The 23,634-nt window shown below is 46.4% G+C and overlaps 2 protein-coding genes and 1 long non-coding RNA gene across 10 annotated transcripts in view; 1 reads left to right on the top strand and 2 right to left on the bottom strand.

The window, feature by feature from the left end:
- FDPS (farnesyl diphosphate synthase) overlaps positions 1 to 5,962 on the bottom strand; it is a 29,113-nt gene extending 23,151 nt beyond the window's left edge. Inside the window, exon 1 of one of the 2 annotated variants that reach the window (XM_083477636.1) lies at positions 5,890 to 5,962. In XM_083477636.1, coding sequence (XP_083333762.1) covers positions 5,890 to 5,947 — 58 coding nt within the window. In that variant the 5' untranslated portion in view covers positions 5,948 to 5,962. Of the gene's footprint in view, positions 1 to 2,994; positions 3,149 to 5,889 lie in introns of those variants that run through there. The other variant, XM_083477637.1, reaches the window with a different exon arrangement.
- Positions 1 to 23,634, bottom strand: part of LOC310694556 — a 66,549-nt gene that overhangs the window by 23,151 nt on the left and 19,764 nt on the right. The gene's annotated exons all lie outside the window — the stretch shown is intronic.
- LOC310694532 (uncharacterized protein) lies at positions 3,423 to 21,855 on the top strand. 7 transcript variants are annotated; one of them, XM_083477671.1, is made up of 8 exons: positions 3,423 to 3,946; positions 4,046 to 4,862; positions 7,113 to 7,372; positions 10,569 to 10,904; positions 13,961 to 14,269; positions 17,671 to 17,796; positions 19,750 to 19,796; positions 20,775 to 21,855. In XM_083477671.1, the coding sequence occupies exons 4-8, from the start codon at positions 10,844 to 10,846 to the stop codon at positions 20,817 to 20,819; spliced, it is 588 nt and encodes a 195-aa protein (XP_083333797.1). In that variant the 5' UTR covers positions 3,423 to 3,946; positions 4,046 to 4,862; positions 7,113 to 7,372; positions 10,569 to 10,843; the 3' UTR covers positions 20,820 to 21,855. The 7 variants fall into 7 exon arrangements, with proteins under 7 accessions (XP_083333797.1, XP_083333800.1, XP_083333801.1 ...); XM_083477674.1 differs by lacking the exon at positions 4,046 to 4,862 and having other exon boundaries at positions 3,423 to 3,665; XM_083477675.1 differs by having other exon boundaries at positions 3,423 to 4,676; positions 10,572 to 10,904.

The raw sequence follows: 23,634 nt of genomic DNA, 5'->3' as shown, positions 1-23,634 counted from the left end.
TGCAGGAGCCAGGCCCTGTGGCCAATAGGACTTTGAGGGACTGGGGCCTTCCTAAGTTTGTTCTGGAGAGGCAAGGCACGGCCCCACAGGTGAGTCCGATTGGTAACTCACAGCATCTGGTGGCAAGAGCCGGGAAGGGATATAAGATCAGCATTTCCCTTCGGCTCTTTGCCACAGCAACACGCTTCCTGCCTCGCTGCGTTTGGCTTCTTGCTTCCTGATCCTTGAACCTCGGCTTCTTGAAGAAGAAGAGTTTGGATTTGATATCCCGCTTTATCACTACCCGAAGGAGTCTCAAAGCGGCTCACAGTCTCCTTTCCCTTCCTCCCCCACAACAAACACTGAGGTGAGTGGGGCTGAGAGACTTGAAAGAAGTGTGACTAGTCCATGGTCACCCAGCAGCTGCATGTGGAGGAGTGGAGACGTGAACCCGGTTCCCCAGATTACGAGACTACCGCTCTTAACCACTACACTGTTACTGGCTCTCTTGACTCCTTGCTTCTTGATCCTCGGACCCTTGACTTCTGGACTCCTTGCTTCCTGACCCTCGGACCCTTGGTTTCCTGACTCCTAGACCCCCGTTCCTGCTCCCACCCCACCATCTTGCCCCCGGTCCTGACGTTCCCTTGCTAGGACTTCAATCTCCCGTGAACCGGACTGTGACACCTCTAAAGCCCTGGCCTGAACCCCGACTGAAATGGATCTAGAAAATTTGTTTCCTTGAAGAGCCCCTGGATCTGATCCACGACAACCCACTCAAAACCTTGCTCAATAAGGGGAGATTGGCAACTTGCTTGTAGTTACCGTATTCTTCGCTCTATAAGACGCACCAGACCATAAAACACACCTAGTTTTTGGAGGAGGAAAACAAAAAAAAAATCTGAATCTCAGAAGCCAGAACAGCAAGAGGGATCGCTGTGTAGCAAAAGCAGTGATCCCTCTTGCTGTTCTGGCTTCTGGGATAGCTGCGCAGCCTGCATTCGCTTCATAAGACGCACACACGTTTCCCCTTACTTTTTAGGAGGGGGAAAAAAAAGAGTCTTATAGAGCAAAAAATACGGTACTTAGATTTTCTTTATCCAGAGAGGGTTTCCTGAAAGGAGTGGCTTCATTGCCATGTACTTAAGCAGGCAGGGACCACCTATCTCACAAGGAGGCATTAATCACCTCATCTGACTGTTCCAAGCACATCTTCGACATCCTTGAGTTTACTGAAACTCATCCAACACAACAGGACGAGACAGTGCTCTGGACACCCTTTAAGATTCATCTGCTGTGTAACAGCAGAGTCAAAATCCTGGTGGATGCAAGCAATTTTATCCTCAAAATTCTTTGCAAAGAAGCCACAGCGAGCTATGATCAGTTTTGCCACTTCCTTCAGGCCAGGTTGTAAAAGCCCCCACACCTGGAAAAAGCTCTGCTGGGTGGCACAATGAGGATGCAACGGAGGCAGCAAAGTATGACTTTTTTGCCACCTTCACTGCCACTAGGTAGGCTCAGCGATGAGTGTTCGATTGCATTCCACCTGAGTTTTCCTCCACATTATGCTTGAGTAATCTTTCTTTTTATATATATATATATACATTTTTATTAAAGTTTCACAAATTTTTAAACACAAAAACACAAACAAACACAACACAAATAACAAATATAGTTTCGGATCCTTATTTTCTTAACATCTTTCCCTGACTTCCCCACACCTCCCCTTCTTGTATTCCAATTCCAATAGTTAGCTCAGCAAGTTCTTGTCCCCAACTTTTACCTTACTATTATTATACTTAATTCATCTTAATTCATCTTAATTAACCAATTTTAACTTATAGACTTCAATTTAAACAACAATACTCATTCTTTACACCCTTTTCTAAGGTCGACTCAAATTCCTTTCCACAAATTTCCCAATTTTTATATTAATTACAAAACAAAATAACAGAGAGACAACATATAATTATACACCCTTTGGATTCCAAAACTCTCACCCCCCCTTTCCCGGTTTCGATCCCCCAAAAATGTCCCTCAGTCTATCAACTATCAGCCTGGAGATCTCATGTCCGAGGCCCTCAAATCTCTCTCAGTCCCTCTCTGCCGGTTTTTTTGGTAGTCCTTTATATTAGACATCAAGTCTCGGAGAAGCTCTGTCCCAATAGGGTCTATGTTTCTTCCAACCAGACCTCCATATTCAAAAGTGGAGCCCAAAGCTTGAGTCATCTTTCAGCTTGTTCCCTTGCCCTAAGCTCTGGACCATACCAGGGAGCCAAGCAGGAGTGTGCCCGGGGGTGAAAGTAAAGTGTTTAGGAACACGGAGAACATGAGATCCTTCTGTTTCAAGAGAAGGCATACACGTTCTGTTACGTACAATGGAACTTCAAGAAAAGCACAACTTAAATCACCCTGAAGGAATACACTGGAGCACTCCAAATCATTTCCCAAGCATGTGCACAGAAAAACTGTAAATTCCTATGAAAGGCAAAACCTGGAGATTTGCATCGATCATTGAAATGCATCCATTATTATTATTATTATTGCATTGTCTTAGAAGGGGCCATGGTTTTGACTATCACGAAAAGACTTGCGAATTTGCCACTACGCTATTTCAGGTATGTGGTGTTGGAAGGTAAGAGAGCAAAACCCCTTGAGGACTAGTGACTTGCATTGTCAACAATGTCCTAACCACAGTCACGTTTGCAGGGAAACCGGGAGTCCACCCAGCCCATTCCTGTTTAAGGAACCCTTTTGCCTTCTTTCCCCGCTCTTTGATGGGGTTTCCCCCCGCGTCTAGACTGGGTAATACACACGCAGACCTCGGGTGGGTAATAAATGCAGTTTCCAGTGGGATAGCCATGCTATGTCTATTGCAGGTAAATCAACAAAGGAGTCTTGTGGCACCTTAAAGAACTGCTATTTTTTTAGGCTCCCTGTTGATTTTATAGTATAGCATTATAAGGGAATACGAAAGAAAGGAAGATTTCTACCCCACCCCGCCGGCTCTCTCACCTGATCCTGTTTCTCCAGGCTTCTCTGCGCCACTGAGCCAGAGTTGCAGGCAGCATTACTTATAGAGATTCCTATTGCGCCGGGGTGCATTCAGGGCTTTGTAGTCCTCGCGCTGTCAGAGCCCCAAGAAACCCAGCGCAAGTTTGCCGCTGGCGGACTACAACCCCCAGAGTGCACCGCGAAAGAGGGCGGCGGTTCCCTTGGTAAAAATGGACCATAGCAGCGCCACCACCTGGATTGGCTTTCTCCATCGTATGAGGACGGGCCATGGGGCGGGGAGCCAATCAGGAGGAGTGAGCAGAGGCGCTTGAACCCCACGGGAGCTGTGGGTTGGCTGGCGGGGGAACAAAAGGGGTGGGAAGAGAAGGCGGGAAACCAACCAGCCCATGGTGGGAGGGAATAATGGGAGGGTGCGCTGCCGCAAAGGAGTGTTTGCTTTTAAAAGTTTCGCAAGCCTTCTGACCTCACAGGGTTCTTCGTCAGGGAAATATTGCGCCGTTAAGACTTCGGTTTTTTATCTTATTGCTTCTGAAGCGAAGCTGGTCTGGTTTAGATCTGTTGCCTGTTGGTGATAGCAGTGTTGATTTGGTTCACAAAAGGAATATATCAATCTGGGGGGAGGGAAGACTCACAGTATAACAAGCAATTTTTTCACCCTCCATAGATTCATGGTGAGACGCTTTCATTTCATTGCAGTAGAATGTGCACACCCACCCAACAGATGACCCCCCAAAAAGACTGAAGGGAATGCAATCCCACAAAAATGTTTCTCGCCCCCTGAGAGGCACAGAGTTGCAAGAAACCCTACCGAGTACTGTAATGAAAAAGGTTGTGTTTAATACAAGCCGTCTAAAACTTAGCACATAAAAAATATACTAAGTTTTGAGGTGTGTTTTCTTTCTTTGCCTATTCCCTTCTTCTGCAAAAAAAGGCAAACTTTTATCAGGACACAGTCTGACCACATTTGGGTTGTTGAAACGTACTTCTGCGTAACTGAAATGGGATGAAAAGAGAAAGGTCAAGGATAGCCTCACAAAGGAGGCTGAGCTAGTTTTTAATTTTACTGTGTCTGTTTCTTAAATGAAAAGCACTCTTTCTGCCATTTTTCTCTTTCTCTGCTTCAGCCACTTCTCTCCCAACCTTTTTTTCTCCCAACCTTTTTTTCTCCCTCTTTCTGTCACCCCTAGGGCCACTACCTGCCCAACCCTGGCCTAATGTCTAGCCTAATTACCGTAATCAGGTACGCCTCATTTATCTATAAATTCTTTTAAAATTAATTTAATATAACCCCTTAATAAATTAAACACTGCAACCTTATTAATAGTAATAATACTGTGCAAATATAATTTCATGTTTTCCAAACGCAGACTGCCGCTGATCATTTTAAGCCATCCACCCAAACAAGAAGCAATATATCTTTAAAAAGAAGGCGAGGATGTCAGTTCCCTGAGGGATCTTCCTCCTAAGTATATGCCTTGCTTTTTTGCTTTGCATCCCCTGCAAGGAAGAAAGCGAAACAAAGTTCATCTATGTTGCCTTGCGTAATAGCTGGCTGGAAAGGAAAGGTCTTACAAATGCCATCACCTTTGGCACAGTGCTTTCTGGAGAGCGAGATCAAGGCTGGAATAGTCAAGAGGAGGATGGCAAAACAAGGAACTCCAAAATGTAGCCCAGGACTATAGGTAAAGGTAAAGGGACCCTGACCATTAGGTCCAGTTGTGACCAACTCTGGGGTTGCGGTGCTCATCTCGCTTTATTGGCCGAGGGAGCCGGTGTACAGCTTCCGGGTCATGTGGCCAGCATGACTAAGCCTCTTCTGGCGAACCAGAGCAGCGCACGGAAACGTCGTTTACCTTCCTGCCGGAGGGGTACCTATTTATCTACTTGCACTTTGACGTGCTTTCGAACTGCTAGGTTGGCAGGAGCAGGGACCGAGCAACGGGAGCTCACCCCGTCGTGGGGATTCGAACTGCCAACCTTCTGATCGGCAAGTCCTAGGCTCTGTGGTTTAACCCAGGACTATACTTCCCTACAAAAGGAAAGGAAAGCGGAGAGAGAAAAGAAGGATGGGTGGTAACGCCAGGCACGCCAAATGCACATTTCAAGTGCATGACTTCCTCCAAAGAATCCTGGGAACTGTAGATTTTTTTTTTTTAGGTGCTGGGAATTATAGCTCTGCAAGGAGACGTCAAGTGTTTTAACTGTATGGTGTGGATCTGCCGTAAATTATTTGTTAGCCACCATAAACAACAAAAGATTCAAAGCTACTTCATATCTAATAAAATTTATACACTGCTTGATTGCAAACAAAACACCCTATCAAAAGCAGTTTACATGAAGATAAATTCCAACTATCTATTTTAGATGCCAGGCAAAACAAAACTAAACACAAAAAACTACACTTCTTTTCCACCACGCTGTTAAATTATCTGTGGCCTCCTTCAGTGAGGAGGATGTTTTAAGCCTCCCTTTTCATATCAATATGAATGTGTTTTAGCGTTTATTCTGTAGGTGCTGGCTTTTGGTATGTTGCTTCTCACAAAAAAATGACTAATAAGAAAAAAATCATCCTCACTATTTTATAGAAATGGGTGGGATTCACTTAATGAGGCCCATAAGTGGAAGCCCACCCCTCTGTGCCCCCCCCCAAATTACCTCACGGGGGTTAGGGAACCTCGCACCCCAGAACAGCATTCAAGGGAAAGAGAGGGAAGAATTGTTCCATCTGGCAAGCAGAACTATTGGAAGAGCGCAGCCTTGAATTCCACCCAATAATAAAAAATAATCCATAATTTCCATTAATTTGTTAGTTTTTTAAAAACTACATTGCGCAACTACAGTGCGAAATTCACGACAAGGGCAAATCTTGGAAGACGGCTGTGTTTTAGGTCTCACCTGGTTCCAGATATTGTGAATTTGATAGATTTGCCTTCAGATGTGAATTGAATTGCATTCCGCCCACATCCCTACTGGGGAGACCCCACCCCACCCCACCCCAACTAGTGTTGGCATCTGTTCCGTGATGCGGCCCAGCAAATTGCAAGACCCAAAGCCTTCACTGTGTCCAGGGCCAGATACAGGTTTGATGAGGCCCTAAGCTACTGAAGGTAATGGGGCCCTTTATATGTCCAGCTGTCCTTTGTCAACATCAAATTGACACTTTTTTGTGTTGAATATATGCTATATGGTAATTTATGAACCAAATAGGTATCTAAAGCCATTTGCACGTTGAAATATACTCAGAGTCGCAAAGTGATTTCATGCTCTTTATTCAGCTCATAGTGGTGAGGAGGAATGAATGGAAGTCCCCTCACAGTATCTGCTTTATATACATTATTTACACAATGGGCTGCACATGATTGGCTAATTCCGGAATTCTACTGTAAGCCAATCAGGTTGTGGATTCACTTCTATCTGGAGCAGGATTGGGTGGTTCCTGCCAACCAATCATACTGCTGCATTGTTCTAGGACCAATCAGACTGCTGCATTCTGAATCCTATTGTTCTAGGACCAATCAGACTGCTGCATTTTGGATCCTATTGTTCTAGGACCAATCAGACTGCTGCAGTTTGGATCCTATTCAACTCAGTACATAACACACATGTTGTCCTGCAACAAGTCCATGCAGAATGTAGGCACCCTATATAGAAAGGAGCAAACCAGGGATATTTTAGGGAGCAGGGTAGCAGGCAGGGGCCATGACTTACCTCACAGGAGCCCACACAACACAAAACACTGTTGTTGCATGTAGGTTTTATTTTATTTGTTTTTTTATCTTATATTTTGGAAATGTACATCCAGTCCCCCCCCCCTTAATTTTTTGGGGGGCTCCCAAGAGAATGGGGTCCTAAGCTTTAGCTTGTTTAGTTTATACGTAAATCCGGTACTGACTGCGTCCAAGCCCTGGAACCGATCCACATTCAGCAAATGACTACAGTGGTACCTCGGGTTAAGTACTTAATTCGTTCCGGAGGTCCGTTCTTAACCTGAAACTGTTCTTAACCTGAAGCACCACTTTAGCTAATGGGGCCTCCTGCTGCCGCCGCGCCGCCAGAGCCCTATTTCTGTTCTCATCCTGAAGCAAAGTTCTTAACCTGAAGCACTATTTCTTTATTAGCGGAGTGTGTAACCTGAAGCGTATGTAACCCGAGGTACCACTGTACTTGTGAAGCCACACTGTTATTCTGTTCAGCCACCTGGTCTCAAACTGTACCACCCACGCAGAGGCTGGGTTTCTTGACAAAGGAAATGGGGTCAGGATGATCTCAGACCCTTTTTCTCGAGGTTGCTGTTTCAAACGCTGGCTCGGGGCTCCTGGGCGCAGCTGACGACTTTGGGGGATGCAGTTCCCGCAGTGCCTCGTTTTGATCTGCACAGGTAATGACTTATGCGTTTCATCTGAATCATTTAATTGTTATTAATCTGGGGGGTGGGATCAGGGTGTGTGTGTTGAATGTTCTCCCAGGATACCCTGCTGCAAGCCTGAAAGTTACCGTTCTCCATCCAATCGGCAAATTTGATCCTATTAGTTTAGGACTCGGTTGAGACAAGGGTTCTCTCTCCCCTTGTAGCTGTTAAAGCATTTATTTATTTGATTTCATAAGATTTATAACCACTTGATGGTTTTTTAAAAGCCCTCAAAGTGGTTTACAAAGAATTATTGGAACACAGCTAGCAGAATAATGTTATCTCCTATTGCTGCTGTTGTGAAAGGTCATTCGGTTTATCTTGTATTTATTTGAGCTTTGCATCAAAAAGCAATAGACTAACTCTTCCATTTCATTACCTTTTCACCCCACTCTGTTCTCATCTCCCCCTCTCCGAGTATAACACTTGATGAACTGTAGTCCACAAACCCTTTTGCCAAAAAACCCCTGTTAGTCTTGAGAAACCACAAGACATATACATTTCTTACAGTCATAGCCTATGCAGAAGAACTGCTTAAAAACGAAACAAAACTTCTTTAAAACTTTGGACCTTAAGGTACTTGAAAAAATATTTATTTATCAGATTCTGTATTGTTTAATTAAAAGCAAGATAGTTTACATAAAATTATAAATTAAGCAATGAAAATAAGCAATGAAAATAGACTTTTGAAACAGTAGGCATAATAAAATTATCAAAATATTGATAAAACCAGCAAGTGTTTTTTTAACACACACACACACACACACACACACACACACACACGTACAAGACTGGTTTTCAATGGTTTTAGGTTGTTTTTAAGGGCATTCTGAAAACATTAACAACAGCAGGGGGGGTACAAATTTCCGAAATAAATACAACTAATAGATTTAGATCCGCCCTATTCAACCTTGCACCCCCAGGTATCATTGGACTATAACTCTCATCATCCTTGACCATTGGCTGAACTGGCTGGGGATGATGAGATCTGTAGTTCAATGTTCTCTGGGGAGCCAAGGTTGACGGATTCTGCCTGACAGTACAATCCAAACCCAAGATCCACTGGGATTAGAGAATTTCGGTTTGGTGGAGCTTGGGCTTTCCTGACTGAGCTGGTGTAAGTTTTTCACCTCAGCAGATTCCAGTGTTGTTGTTTTTTTCTGGGGGTACACAGGGGTACGCATACTCCTAAACATTTTGTGAATCTTTGTACTTTTGTCCATTTACTGTATTTATGTTTCCCGATTTGAACTATAAAATGGTGATTTTCTTGAGTCAAAATGAGAGTACTTCTAAACATTTTTAAAAGAAAAAAGCACTGGCTAAATCAGAGACATACTATTGCCCTCACCCCAGTTCAGCCGACATTCTTAAATTTACTCTGGCTTAAGACTCCCAAAAAGGTGTTGTAATGGGTATGAGTTACTTGTGTGTAAACTGGTGCCCTTCTTGGTTAATTTGCCTTGTTAAAACTTTCTGACTGCGCAGCCCCTTCTCATCGCGGCTGCCTCAGTCACTGGCAGAATCCGTCAGTGGGTGTTTCTTGAACCTCTTCCAACATAAAAGTTGTTTGACACCCAGTCTCCTCCTCCTCTCACTGCGCGGAAGTCTTCTGCGCAGGGAAGGCGTGGGTAGTGGAGGACCTGGGCTCTCCTCACTGATGTCCAGTGAAGAGTCCTGGAGCCCTCTCTCCGATTCCCCCATCTGCCCCCCTTTATCCCTGGTGTTGCGCTGATTGGCTTCCCCCTCTACTGAGCTGTTTCTCCCCCTGCTGCTGGGTCCTTCACCAGCATCATCTGGGAGCCTCCCCTTCGCCTCTCGCTCCGATGTCAGTTCCCTGACAGGTGTTTTCCAGTGATGTGGCTATTCAGGACCCCACAATCTGGCAGAACATCACCAGCAAAAAAGGTAGTATAAGTCAAATTCCTCCTGAATGGAATTTGGAATAGGGGTAACCAGCTTTCTATACTTTTTAAAAATAGTCTTTATTTTTTTAAAAAAAATTCTTTATGTGCTACAAAACAAATAAACGGAAAAGTACATATAGCGTCTCCACTTTCGATTCATAGAGCATTTTTCACAGATCGAATGAGACACTATTGTCATAGACATTGCGGGGGAAAGAGTGTGCAGCTAAATATCGTAACTAGACACTGGGAAGACCGATAGGATGGACATAGACCACTGGTACCGAAAGACCTACGCGGGCTCCCAGTACGTTTCCGAGCACAATTCAAAGTGTTGGTGCTGACCTTTAAAGCCCTAAACGGCCTCGGTCCAGTATACCTGAAGGAGCGTCTCCACCCCCATCGTTCTGCCCAGACACTGAGGTCCAGTGCCGAGGGCCTTCTGGAGGTTCCCTCGCTGCGAGAAGCCAAGTTACAGGGAACCAGGCAGAGGGCCTTCTTGGTAGTGGCACCCGCCCTGTGGAACACCCTCCCACCAGATGTCAAAGAGAAAGACAACTACCAGACTTTTAGAAGACATCTGAAGGCAGCCCTGCTCAGGGAAGCTTTTAATGTTTTGAAATATACTCGGAGTTGAGAGTGGATTTCATGCTCTTTATTCAGCTCAAAGTGGTGAGGAGGAATGGAAGTTCCCCCACAATATCTGCTTTATATACATTATTTACACAATAGTTACAGACATTATTTACACACATGATTGGTGAATTCTGGGATTCTCCTGTAGGCCAATCAGGTTGTGGATTCACTTCCACCTGGAGCTGGACTGGGTGGCTCCTGCGGACCAATCATACTGCTGCATTGTTCTAGGACCAATCAGACTGCTGCATTTTGGAGCCTATTGTTCTAGAACCAATCAGACTGCTGCATTTTGGATCCTATTCAACTCAGTACATAACATGTTTAATAAACTATTGTATTTTAATATTCTGTTGGAAACCACCCAGAGTGGTTATTATTATGTATGATAAACCACCCTAAGAGAAAAGATAACCGATGAACTTAAACTAGGGGTGTGGCTCCCCTTTGTCACTTATACAGCACAAGAAGACAATGACCGCTTTCTTCCCCCACCCCCCAAAAAGCCTCCCAGCTTTCTATACTTAAGATTGCTTTTGTTCATTAGGGAATATCCCTTTGTGTGAAAGGAGACAAGACCCAACTGCAACGTTCCTTCTTTCATCATTTCCCCCCTCTCTCAGCAGTATTACCAGTCCAGTTACTCTTACTGTAGCAGACGGAGCCGTTCCATTTTGTGGATACCGGGAGCCCAGCCCAACTTGAGTGCTTTTCTACAGAAAGCGTGGAAGACAAAGGCTTGTCCTTCAGCTGGTATAAAAGGAGAGAGGATGGCACACCCCGTTTAATTAAAAAATGCTCAGGGAAGGAAGATGGAGGCAGGTTTGCTTGCAAGGCAGAAGGAAAAAATCTGGTCTTGGCCATCACCCTGGTCCAAAAGGAAGATTCTGGCCTGTATATGTGCGCAAAGAGAAATCCCACCTTGACTTTCAGCAATGGGTCCTCACTGGTTGTTGGAGGTAAGGAAGCAAAAAGACTGAGCTTTGGAGTGTGAGGGATATTGAGTCTCTTCTACCACCACAGTCCTCCTTCTCAGTTCAAAGCCTATACTGTCTCCTTACTAACAGTGGGCGAAACCTATCAATCTGTTTTAAGTTCAGCTGCCATGTTTGTAATTTGTTTTTATTGGAAATACAGTCGTACCTTGGATCCCGAACGCCTTGCAAGTTGAACCTTTCGGCTCCCGAACGCTGCAACCTGGAAGTGACAGTTCCGGTTTGCGAACTTTTTTTGGAAGCCAAACGACCAATGGGGCTTCTGGGGCTTCTGATTGGCTGCAGGAGCTTCCTGCAGCCAATCAGAAGCCGCGCTTTGGTTTCCAAACGTTTTGGAAGTTGAACAGACTTCTGGAACGGATTCCATTCGACTTCCAAGGTTCGACTGCAAGTCCCAATGAGGATTCATCAGCATTTTAGTGTCTTTTTCTCCCAACACACATATTTTTGTGTGCAACTTCCCCTAAGGAAGTTAATTTTTGTACATTATTGCCTCATATTTATACATTTTTGTGCATGCTTTCACCCTCATATACACATTTTTTTACACGAATGTTTTGCTTGAAGTGCAGCACAAAATTCAAAGAAGTGTGAATTTTGGAGATTGGGGCATTTCAGTTTGCAGAGAGTCCCCAGAGTTCCCTTTGTAAAGGGACCTATCGCCTGGGAGGAGCGAAAAGCCTTTGCCTGATGCCTAAAACTGGATGGCACAAGTCATGCCTCCCTGGTGAGATCTTTCCACAATGGAGTTTTTATGCTATTATCACATATAATAGCTCTACCTCTCTTTTAAATTGGAACCAGTGAAGGCGGTGAAGGTCCTGTGCGAGTGTCTGGAGGTGGTTGGAGGATGGATGGCGGCTAACAGATTAAGGTTGAATCCTGATAAGATAGAAGTACTGTTTCTGGGGGACAGGGGGCAGACGGGTGTGGGGGACTCCCTGGTCCTGAATGGGGTAACTGTGCCTCTGAAGGACCAGGTGCTCAGCCTGCGAGTCATTTTGGACTCACAGCTGTCTATAGAGGTGCAGGTCAATTTTATATCCAGGGCAGCTGTCTACCAGCTCTATCTGGTACGCAGGCTGAGACCCTACCTGCCCGCAGATTGTCTTACCAGAGTGGTGCATGTTCTAGTTATCTCCCGCTTGGACTACTGCAATGCGCTCTACGTGGGGCTACCTTTGAAGGTGACCCGGAAACTACAACTAATCCAGAATGCGGCAGCTAGACTGGTGACTGAGAGCGGCCGCCGAGACCACATAACACCGGTTCTGAAAGACCTACATTGGCTCCCAATACGTTTCCGAGCACAATTCAAAGTGTTGGTGCTGAGCTTTAAAGCACTAAATGGCCTCAGTCCAGTATACCTGAAGGAGCGTCTCCACCCCCATCATTCTGCCATGACTCTGAGATCCAGCGCCGAGGGCCTTCTGGTGGTTTCCTCACTGCGAGAAGCAAAGTTACAGGGAACCAAGCAGCGGGTAGTGGTGCCCGCCCTGTGGAACTCCCTCCCATCAGAAATAAACAACTGTCTGACTTTTAGAAGACAGCTGAAGGCAGCCCTGTTTAGGGAAGCTTTTAATATTTGATGAATCATTGTATTTTAATATTCCACTGGAAGCTGCCCAGAGCGGCTAGGGAAATCCAGGCAGATGGGCGGGGTATAAATAATAAATTATTATTATTATATGCATTTTGATGCACCCTTTCCCCAATCTCTTATAGACATAAAAAATATAAGGTTATCATCATGCTGCAGTTGTGGCATGGCCACCAATGGCAAAATTAACGGCATCAATCAGAGGCTATTCTAATCAAAAAATTAATAAAGAATGGGAATGCGTTAAGGAATACATGGAAAAAGTCGGTGCAGGAGCTTAAAAATTCATATGCAAAAATATAAAAGGTGCAAGTGTCAGGGAATTGGAGGCTGCGAAAGAGCTGAGGGGGAAGAGAGGCTCTTATAGAGAGCCTACGCCAGGGGTCTGCAACCTTTAAGACAAAAAGAGCCACTTGGACCCGTTTCCGAAGGGGAAAAAAACCTGGGAGCCGCAAAACCATTGCGACATTTAAAACAAATATATCTCCGGAGCCGCGATCTGACAGCGGGCGGGAAGGTGACGTCGGGACGGTGCGTGACTAACACACGCACCACCCCCATGCGACGTCACAGCCAGTACAGCACCCGCCACAGTGGGGAGTGTCGGGGCGCACAATGCGCCTCCTCCCCTCGCTAGTATCCGCCCCGGAGCCGCGGCAAAGGTGTAAAAGAGCCACATGTGGCTCCGGAGCCGCGGGTTGCAGACCCCTGGCCTACGCCGTTAATCAGCAGCTTCTCATCCACCTCAGAGGAGGGGGGCGCCAGTGCCAGGAACCAGCCACTCACAGAGCAGAGGAAATGGGCTTGCTGGGCACGGCGTAAAAAAAGTCAGACGATTCATCTGACTCCTAGAGATGAAGTGTGCTTTTGAACTCTTGTAACTGCTTTGAAGCTTAGCAATAAATCTTTATACAGAGATGGCTGTTTGCTCGGAGCTTTATCTCAGCTAGCTTGTCAGCACAACCCTTACAGCAAGGAAATAGGATAATATTATATGAAGGATGGAATAACAAATAGAGCGAGTAATGCAACAATAACAAAAATAATAGTAGGCAAAGAAGATCGCACATGGTTGGAGGGACGTACTGGGTTGTGGGGAAGGGAGGCGAAGGCATTAATTGAAATTGTTAAAGATTGGTATAGGATTTAAGAGATTTAAATTTCCATAAAGATTCTATAAGGAAAGCAGAAAGCAGCAAGAAATAGGAAGTAAAGGTATTGGAAAGGAGTGTAATTGAAAACATGAGACTTACAGTTTTGCTATATATGATTTTATTTTGGAGTTGTCTGTTGCAAAGAATGTATATTATGTGAATATAATAATAATAATAATAATAATAATAATAATAATAATAATAATAAAGAACTGCATTGTTGCTGTTTCCTGAACTCCCTGCTTCGCTCCCCTCAACACACACAGATAGCTACACCCAGAGCACCTGGGTGACGCTTTTGCAGTCCGCTCCACGTGAAGCATCTCAAATCTTGCAGAGCAACGAAATGGCTTGCATGGTCCACGGCGCTTCCAGCTTCGTCCAAGTGTCCTGGGACGTTCCTGGACATCTCCGTCCAGAGATGCTGCTGATGAGAAGCAACCGCGGTTCTTGGACGTTCGTCAGTGTCCTTCACGTCCCCCTGGATTTGAACGCGAGTGCCGCGAATTTCACCTGTGAGGTCAGGTTCAACTCCTCAGGCACCGCTGTCAGGATGAACGCCGAATTCCCTGCGGGTGAGTGGTGGTGCGGCACGTCACCCTCTGCCCTCGTTGACAAAATTAGCTAGTCATCTTCACGCGTTGGTTCTTAGGAACAGAGGAAGCTGCGTTATGCTAAGCTATAGAATCAAAGAATCGTAGAATTGCATGGCGAGTTCCCGCCCACCCCCCCAGTGGAAATAAAGACACATGACACAATTATTAAGGATGGCGCTGTGGGTTAAACCACAGAGCCTAGGACTTGCTGGTTGAAGGTTGGCAGTTCGAATCCCCGTGACGGGGTGAGCTCCCGTTGTTTGGTCCCTGCTCCTGCCAACCTAGCAGTTCGAAAGCACATCAAAGTGCAAGTAGATAAATAGGTACTGCTCTGGCGGGAAGGTCAACGGCGTTTCCGTGCGCTGCTCTGGTTCACCTGAAGTGGCTGTCATGACCCAGAAGCTGTACACTGGCTCCCTCGGCCAATAAAGCGAGATGAGCGCCGCAACCCCAGAGTTGGTCATGACTGGACCTAATGGTCAGGGGTCCCTTTACCATAAGGCCACAACTTTATTGGTTACAGGTGATAAGCAGTATTGGCTTAGGCATTGGTCCTAACGGACTACAGTAGTACCTCGGATTAAGTACTTAATTCGTTCTGGAGGTCTGTTCTTAACCTGAAACTGTTCTTAACCTGAAGCACCACTTTAGCTAAAGGGGCCTCCTGCTGCTGCCGCGCCACCGGACTACGATTTCTGTTCTCATCCTGAAGCAAAGTTCTTAACTTGAGGTACTATTTCTGGGTTAGCAGAGTCTGTAACCTGAAGTGTATGTAACCTGAAGCGTATTTAACCCGAGGTACCACTGTATATCCAACTTCAGCCCGTCTGCTTGATGTCCGGGAAGGGTTAACCACCTGTAGGGGGAGTCCTGCTGATTCACATCAACTAGGAACTCCCCTGGGGTCACCACTCGGGGGGGTGCCTTAGGCCCTCACCTCCATAGTCTTCAGATAGGGCCATGCCCCCCAGAATCCTTTATTGGACTACCCTTCAATATGCGGGGCAGGTGATGCCGCTTCCTCCCCTCTTCCAACTATAGAACAATACCTAACCGCCAATACCAAGAAAGTTGTGACGATTTGCTACGAGGCAGGCGAAATCCAAGTGGCTGGTGCCAATTTGCCAAGTGGAAAAATTCCTACCAGGCCCCTCAATGGCGACCAACCGAGGTCCATAGCAAGGTCAAGGAACAAAAACCTTAAAGGGCGGGAGGGTGGGAAAAGCAGGAAGAGCTGGCAGACAGGGAAAGAGGGAGATCCCCAGCTGCGTCCTTCCTTAAGTAGGGCAGGCCACGCCCCCAGAGCCAGCCGATTGGCTGGCCAGGGGATGACGCGGCCGGGAATCCCCCAATCGCACAGGGCTGGGCTCATGAAGCCCGCAACTCCACCTCCTTCAAGGGCGGAAATGGCTTTGTAGCTCTGGAAGAGACCTCAAGGGTCATGTAGGCCATACAAGAATCTTTTCCCAGTCCTACCTGGAGATGCCAGGAATTGAACTGGGGTTTTCTGTATGTGAAATAACCTACTAACTCTCGTTTTGATTGTGTTCTAGATTTCCAAAAGAGGGCGGAGAAAAATAAATGGCCTTTGTTTGCATTATTCTGTGCGATGCATCAAATTTATAGACCCGTGCACTACACAGAGGATGCAAATAGTGGTTTCTTCCTTCTTTCCCCATAAAACTAGACACGGACAAATGTTTCAATATTGGTTTCTGACAGCTTCTCGTTATTCTTAATATTCTTTTGGAAGTCGCCCAGAGTGGCTGGGGAAGCCCAGCCAGATGGGCGGGGTATAAATAATAAATTATTATTATTATTATTATTATTATTATTATTATTATTATTATTATTATTATTATATTCCAGTCATAAGTCCAGTTCCTCTCACACATTTATTAGTTTGCATTTTTGAAAGAAATTCCTCATTGAAACTTGCCAGCGTTTTAGTGTGCATTTTTCCTAAGATGCACATTTTGGGGGAAGCAATTCCCTCAAAAAATGTGCTGCATTTCCTTGAGATATTTCCACGAACATATGCTTCTTGTGCATGCTTTTCTCTAGTATGTACAGTGGTACCTCGGGTTAAGTACTTAATTTGTTCCGGAGGTCCGTACTTAACCTGAAACTGTTCTTAACCTGAAGCACCACTTTAGCTAATGGGGCCACCCGTTGCCGCTGCGCTGCCGGAGCATGATTTCTGTTCTCATCCTGAAGCAAAGTTCTTAACCTGAAGCACTATTTCTGGGTTAACGGAGTCTGTAACCTGAAGCGTATGTGTCAGGGGTTCAGGAGCAGAGGCAAGGGCAAGGGAGGAAACAGAGAGCGAGGGGGAGGAGGCAGAAGAAAAGATGAGTGATGACGACGACCCGAGATCTCCGAGTCTTTCCAGTGAATCAGAAGATTCACAGGAAGGAGCACCAGTGGCCAGGGCAAGGGGGGAGCCTAGGGGGACACCCCAGGAAGAAAGGGCCAGAGGGGACTCAGAGGGGAGCAGTTGGAAATCGGGACCAGCGTCACCGCCAGAGAGCAGGGGAGAGGAAGGGCGCCAGGTATCAAGCGCTGGCAGCTCACAACAGGAGGGAGGGCACGAGTCAGGAGTGGCCACACCTCCATCGGGGAGCGAAGAAACGGTTAAGCGGAAAGTGGAAGGTTGGGCGCGCGCGCCAAGTTCAAATGCACAGGAAGGTGGCGCAGTAAGTAGCCCGGAAAGGGAGCCAGGTCCTAAAGCCCGGCGCAAGGAGACAGGAGGGTCCGGGGGGTCAGCGTCAGAAGAATCCCGGAAGGAAGAGACCCCGGGGGGCAGAGGGACCCAGAGAAGAATGGTCAGGCGGAAAAGGTGGAGTAAGGCTAGGTTAGTAAGCTGGTGCACAGGGGGCGGAGACTCAGACGGAGCTTCGCCGGTCTAACCCTTAAGACGTAGAGTTGCGCGCAGCAGCTTGAGAATGGAAACTGTAACTCAATAAAAGACTTTTACAAGTGACCGCTGGCTAGCGTGATCCTCTGTGAGCTAGGATCTGGAAGCAGCTCTGACAGTATGTAACCTGAGGTACCACTGTATGCACATTTTGGGCAAGCCATTTGCCCACATATATTTCCTTCTTAGACATTGTTTCCACAAATATATGCTTTGAATGCACACTTTTCTCCCAACGTGCCTATTTTTTCGGCTGGGGAACCGCATTGCAAAATTCAGGAAAGTACGGATTTTGCAGGATATTTTTGCTTCTTCAGTTCAGGGAATGCAAACCCCACCCATCCTCCAGTAACACAATGAAGCAAAATATAAATGATGGGGTTCTTCTGCTCTGTGTCAGTGACAGCAGTTGCTAAGTAATGTCTGCCTGTTCCCTCCCTCTCTCTCCCTTTCCCTTTTACAGCTTCCTCTGCAGTCGTAGACAACAAATGTCTCAGCTTCTCAGTGTCCTTGTCTGTCCTGGCTGTTCTGACACTGCTGATGCTTCTCTTAAGCTTCCTTTGGATTCGATGCAGCCGCTCCAGGCTAGGTAATATCAGCAGCCATGTCCTAAGAAATCAACAACAAGTGTTTAAATTTTATTTCAGGCTCTCTTAAAGTCAGGCATTACTTAGGAACCTTTTTTTTAAGTTCAAGGGCCACGTTTATTTTTATTTTGTTGTTTATTTAATTTACTGCATTTTTCGCCCCATAGGGCGCACCAGCCCATAGGGCACACCTAGTTTTTTTGGGGGGGGGAATAAAGAAAAAAATTTATTTCCCCCCCCCCAGCCCAAGCTTCCCCCGACCCCAGCCCCCAGAACAGGCTGCGATCCGCAAGCCGTGGGAGACCGGCGGGAAGTCGCGCTGGTCTCCCCAAGCTTGCGGATATCTGCCCGAAGCCCGGGGCACGCTACTCAGTGTGCCCCGGGCTTCGGCATGCAGGCAATTCTCCGGAAGCCTTGGGAGACCGGCGGGTACTCCCGCGGGCTCCCAAGGCTTGCGGATAGCTTCCTGAAGCCTGGAGAGCGAGAGGGTTCAAGGCGCACCGACCCCTCTCGCTCTCCAGGCTTCAGCGAAAGCCTGCATTCGCCCCATAGGACGCACACACATTTCCCCTTCATTTTTGGAGGGGAAAAAGTGCGTCCTATAGGGCGAAAAATACGGTATTACATTGATAGACCACCTCTTCCAATGAGCTGAAGGCAGTGCTAATGACTCTCTTCCTCCCCACTAAGTCCTCACAACAACCCTGTGAGATAGGTTAGGCTAAGGGACAGTGACTCGCCCAGGGTCACAACCAGTGAGCTTCACGGCTGAATGGGAATTTGAACCCTGCTCTCCCAGGTCATAGACCAACACTCTAATCAGTGGGGCTTTTCAGCCTCAGTGCCCCATTTTTCCTGCTGGGCAATATTCCGGGGGCCACTTGCAAGCGGTGGGAGGGCCAGTGGCAAAAGTGGCTGAGCAATTAATGTACAGTGATACCTCGGGTTAAGTACTTAATTCGTTTAGGAGGTCTGTTCTTAACCTGAAACTGTCCTTAACCTGAAGCACCACTTTAGCTAATGGGGCCTCCTGCTGCCGCCGGAGCACGATTTCTGTTCTCATCCTGAAGCAAAGTTCTTAACCTGAAGCACTATTTCTGGCTTAGTGGAGTGTGTAACCTGAAGCGTATGTAACCTGAGGTACCACTGTACCATATTTTTCAGTGTATAAGACGCCCCTATTTTGGGGGACTCCAGTTTGAGAAAAAATCCCCTCTGCACTACCCGTGTATAGGGCAAGCCCCAATTTTGCACATTTTAGAGTAAAAAAACCCCATAGTCTTATACACAGAAAAGTATGGTAATTTCCCCCCCTTTGCGTAGTAGATCAGTTTCTACACAAACTCACACCCCACCACCCTCCATCCAGGCATGATCAGAGTTCAAATTACATATTCCAGTTAGGCAAGCACACTCAATGAGGTTGTGAAGCAAGCTGGTAAGGGGTGTGGCCTAGGGAGAGAAGGCGTGGCTAGGAGGAGAGCCCAAAAGCCAGGCAGAGAGGCCATTTTGCCCCTGTACCCGAGGTTCCCTGGACTTGAGTGTTTTAGTAGTGGATTTTCAGGCAGGAATTATGCTCCAGGGAAAAGCAGCAAGGAACCACAAGTGGACTGAGCACATTTTCTGTTGGTGGGATTCTCAGTGGGATCTGTTAGGATCTGTAAGAACAGGAAGCTGCCCTGGACAGGTCTCCCATGATGCATTCTCAGCTGTTATTCTGGACTTTTCCTGAGTTCCTCCTGGGAGGTCCACATCCTCCTCCGTGGAGTCACTTGGCGGGGGCGTGCCCCCTGTTTTGGGAAATCCAAATTAGGTAGGTTTGAACCGAACGGAGCATCTTCCCTATCCCTTTTGCAGTTGGCAAAAAATATTGGCCCTCACAGCAGCTGAAGAAGAATGTCCCCTCTAGCTCTTTTATTTATTTCTAATTGTCTCCTTTTCTTTTATTCCCCAAGGATCCCAATACCAGGACTCTGAACCTCCATCTTCAGAGGTAAAAAAGGTATGACTCTTTCTTTGGAGATGGCGAAGGGGGGACGTCTCCAGATTTTGAGGGTCCTTTCATATGTGATATACATTGTAGGGACTTCACAAGGTCATCCAGGCCAGCCCGTCAATGCAGGAAGCCCACTGCTATAGCGCCCCCAACAGGTGGTGCTTTGAATTGCACCTGGACATGAACTGAAGCGAGTGCAACTGGGCTAAGGAAGAGGCAGTGCAGAGAAAGGAAAGGAGAATTTACAATTTTTTGACATTTCAGCCTAGCTTATCTTGCTTGTGAAGAGCAGTGATGATGTTCCAGAGCTCAGGAGTCTCATACCTGAGGTCCAGATGCAGACCCCCAGACCTCTGCACCTGGCCCCCAGGACTCTTCTCAGAGTCTTACCCCTCCCATGTCCTTTTTTGAATCCTCCTTGAGCGTTTTTGCCTGGCTGAAATGTCTCATTGAACCCAGACAATGGCTGGATATCGCCACATCAAGAAAGCGTTGAGAACAAGGAAGCGTTGTAAACTTTATATGAGAAATCACGTTGGCAAAAAACGGAACTCCACAGCGCCATCTGGTGTCACACTGTTATAATGCATATACAACGCGTATAAAACTCTTTTTTTCCTTACCAATCTAGCTGAGTCCAGTGTCTGAATAGAGAATTGAGAGGGGCATGTGTGTGTAGAAAATAAACAAAAATAAAATTTGCATTTGTGGCTCCATCCACTTTGACCTCTGACCCGACCACTACATGCATGTGACCCTCAGAATGTTGCCCAGAAGCAGTAGAGGCTGGTATATTTGGGGAAATGAGCCCAAACGGATATGAGATAGTGTCAGTAAGGGGATTGGCCTTGGGAAAGGGGGTGTGGTCAGAGGGGAGGAGGTGTGGCCTGAGGAGATTTCTGAGGGCCGTACTGAGAGCCTTGGAGGGCCTGAAGTTGCCCGCCTGTGCTCCAAATAACAGTTTCTCCACTCTTTACGAAACAGGAAGGCGCTTGCTATGCCCAGCTAAATCTTGCTTCGAGGACCTAAGAAAAGAACGAGGCAGCGAGTATCAGAAGTGGCGGGGGGCTGGGATCAAAAGACTCTGACATGCTGCGGCAGCTTTTTGGATTCTGATCTGCGAGGGTGGGAGGATATAAATGTCGGGATCTCCGCTCGGCCAAGCTGATAAAGCTCATCTTCCGGAATCGCCCTCCCGACGAATAATTAACAACCTGAGCCTTTGATGAGGCGCCAAGGCACATTCCCCCATACAGCAGAGTTTCCAGCAGCATGCGGAAGTGATGAGATTTATGGCAAAGGGTTTTATTTCTCGCTACGCAGACAGAAAAGACATCCTCTCTCTGTGAAAGCAGAGAGCAACCGAAACAACAAAAGAACAAAGGAACAGGAAACCACTAACGTCACATCCCGCCTCCCGTGAGATTTCCAACAGCCTGGAAGGTCTCTGGAATGTAAACAGAGTACTGTGACTCTAAGCAGCTGCTCAGTGGCAAACAGAAACTAACAAGAAACACCAGCTCAGCTTCTAGAGCTAGCAAGCGATGTCAGCAAAAGGTCCCTGTTCCCCATACTTCAAGCTGGAAACAGTGACCTCCTTCTCACAGCTGTTGTGGAAATGAATTGTTACACGGCACCCCAATCTCCGAGGTTGTGCGAGATTCTGCTTGCCCAGGGTTCGTCTTTCCTTTGGAAACGAGGCACAGCGGAGACTGTGTTGTCTTTATGCTATATGGTTTATTGACACATATATACACACAACCTGAGCCCACGATGGAGGAGTTTACAGCAATAGTACCCCAAGAAGGCCTTGCTTCTCCCATGGACACAGTTTTGGATGCCAGCAGAAATCAGCCCTGGCTCTCTGTCCCCCTGCCCAGCTTGCTGCTTTTTACAGACTGAAAGCTTTCACCCCCAGAACACGCCAGAGCCAACTGCAATGCTCAAAACTCGTCTCCTTCCAACCCTCGTCTTTGTCCTAACTCTGGCAGTTGATTTCTTTTCTTTTCTTCTTATTATTTTAACAAAGTAATAATAATAAATAAAAATAAAAATGTGCACCCCACCACCGAAACCATTCCATTGTAACTATCCAACCTCCCAAAATTTCAACACCTCTCGTGATGGTTTTGACCCCTTTCTGTTTTAACAGTACAAATTCTACAAATACCTTCCATATCTCCTCAAAATAATTTCTCCTGCATATTCCCCATCTTACCTTAACACCACATGTTCATTTAACATTAATAGGTACATGCCACACCTCTTTAAACCATTCTCCCATTTTATATTCACCTTGCCCTTTCTGCTTCCTAGCGATAACTCGTGCAGCTGCCAATAAATTTGCGAGCAAGTCCTTCAATGCTACCTCTGGACTTTCGGTCAGTTTTAACCCAGGGATTTCTGGGTTCAACTCTCTGACTTTTAGAAGAGACATCTGAAGGCAGCCCTGTTTAAGGAAGATTTTAATATTTGATTAATTATTGTATTTCAATATTTTGCTGGAAACCGCCCAGAGTGGTTGGGGAAACCCAGCCAGATGGGCGGGGTATAAATAATTTATCATCATCATCATCATCATCAACTGCCTTCCCAAGGAACGTTGGGAATTGTAGCTCTATGAGGAGGAACAGGGGTCTCCTAACAACGCTCAGCACCCTTAGCAAATTACAGTTATCAGGATTATTTGAGGGGAATCTGTACCAGTTCAGAGGCAGCCATTGTGAGAGGAGGCAGAAATGCAAATGGCCGTAACACCATTAACTCCTCACCTCTTTTGTAGCGACTTCTGATGAGCATAGGGTGGCAGGAGCAGTTAACCATGGAAAATATTGTTGTCACAGACAGGAAAGCAACATAACCAAGTTTGCTATCGGGCAACATTCGGGCCTTGCCTTCTGCTCAGAAATGTTTAGGCAGGTCTGACAGGAGGTGTTTGTGGCGTCCGGCTCCCTTGCACAACAGAGGAAAACCACACCAAGGAAGATGTTTGGTTGTGATATTTATGCCTTTCTGAGTAACAGAGTGAGATGGAGGAGAAATAAAGTTTCGTTTCCTCAGTGGCCAAGTCTACCTGGTCATTCTGTAACTGGAAAATTTGACTCACTAACTGTGAGCCACTAGATTCCCCCCCCCCCATCCCAGTCGGTATCTATGTACAGTGGTACCTTGGGTTACATACTCTTCAGGTTACAGACTCCGCTAACCTAGAAATATTATCTTGGGTTAAGAATTTTGCTTCAGGATGAGAACAGAAATTGCATGGTGGCGGCGCAGCAGCAACAATGGGAGGCCCCATTAGCTAAAGTGGTGCTTCAGGTTAAGAACAGTCTCAGGTTAAGAACAGACCTCTGGAACGAATTAAGTATGTAACCAGAGGTACTACTGTATTAGATTTGAAATGGTTTTTATATAGGAAATTGTGTGTGCATGTGTATACATCAGGTGTCAGCAAACCTTTTTCAGCAGGGGGCCAGTCCACTGTTCCCCAGACCTTGTGGGGGGCCAGACTATATTTGCCGGGATGGGGAATGAACAATTTCCTACACCCCACAAATAACCCAGAGATGCATTTTAAAGAAAAGCACACATTCTACTCATGTAAAAACACACTGATTCCCAGATTGTCCGTGGGCCAGATTTAGAAGGCGATTGGGCCGATCTGGCCCCCGGGCCTTAGTTTGCCGACCCATGCTTTAAAGCTTCGTTCAGGGCCGAGAATATTTTAGGTGCTCTGTTTAAATTGTTTTCCATCTTTGTCCTCATCATGAAGACACAGAGAGCATTTTTTTTGGGGGGGGGGGGTGAGCTGGAGCTTGAAAAGCTGTAACCACATCATTTAAAG

The sequence above is a fragment of the Podarcis liolepis genome (genome assembly GCF_965112155.1).
Source record: "Podarcis liolepis genome assembly, chromosome: 15".
NCBI classification, from domain to species: domain Eukaryota; kingdom Metazoa; phylum Chordata; class Lepidosauria; order Squamata; family Lacertidae; genus Podarcis; species Podarcis liolepis.
The sequence above is the reverse complement of the archived record's forward strand: the minus strand, read 5'-3'. Positions and strand labels throughout refer to the sequence as shown.

Bases quoted from the DNA above. Each gene is read 5' to 3' on its own strand.
- LOC310694532 (XM_083477674.1), top strand. From the start codon at position 10,844: ATGTGCGCAAAGAGAAATCCCACCTTGACTTTCAGCAATGGGTCCTCA. The intron at 10,905-13,960 runs GTAAGGAAGCAA...CAACACACACAG, and splicing joins GTCCTCACTGGTTGTTGGAG to ATAGCTACACCCAGAGCACC. The intron at 19,797-20,774 runs GTATGACTCTTT...TTTACGAAACAG, and splicing joins CATCTTCAGAGGTAAAAAAG to GAAGGCGCTTGCTATGCCCA.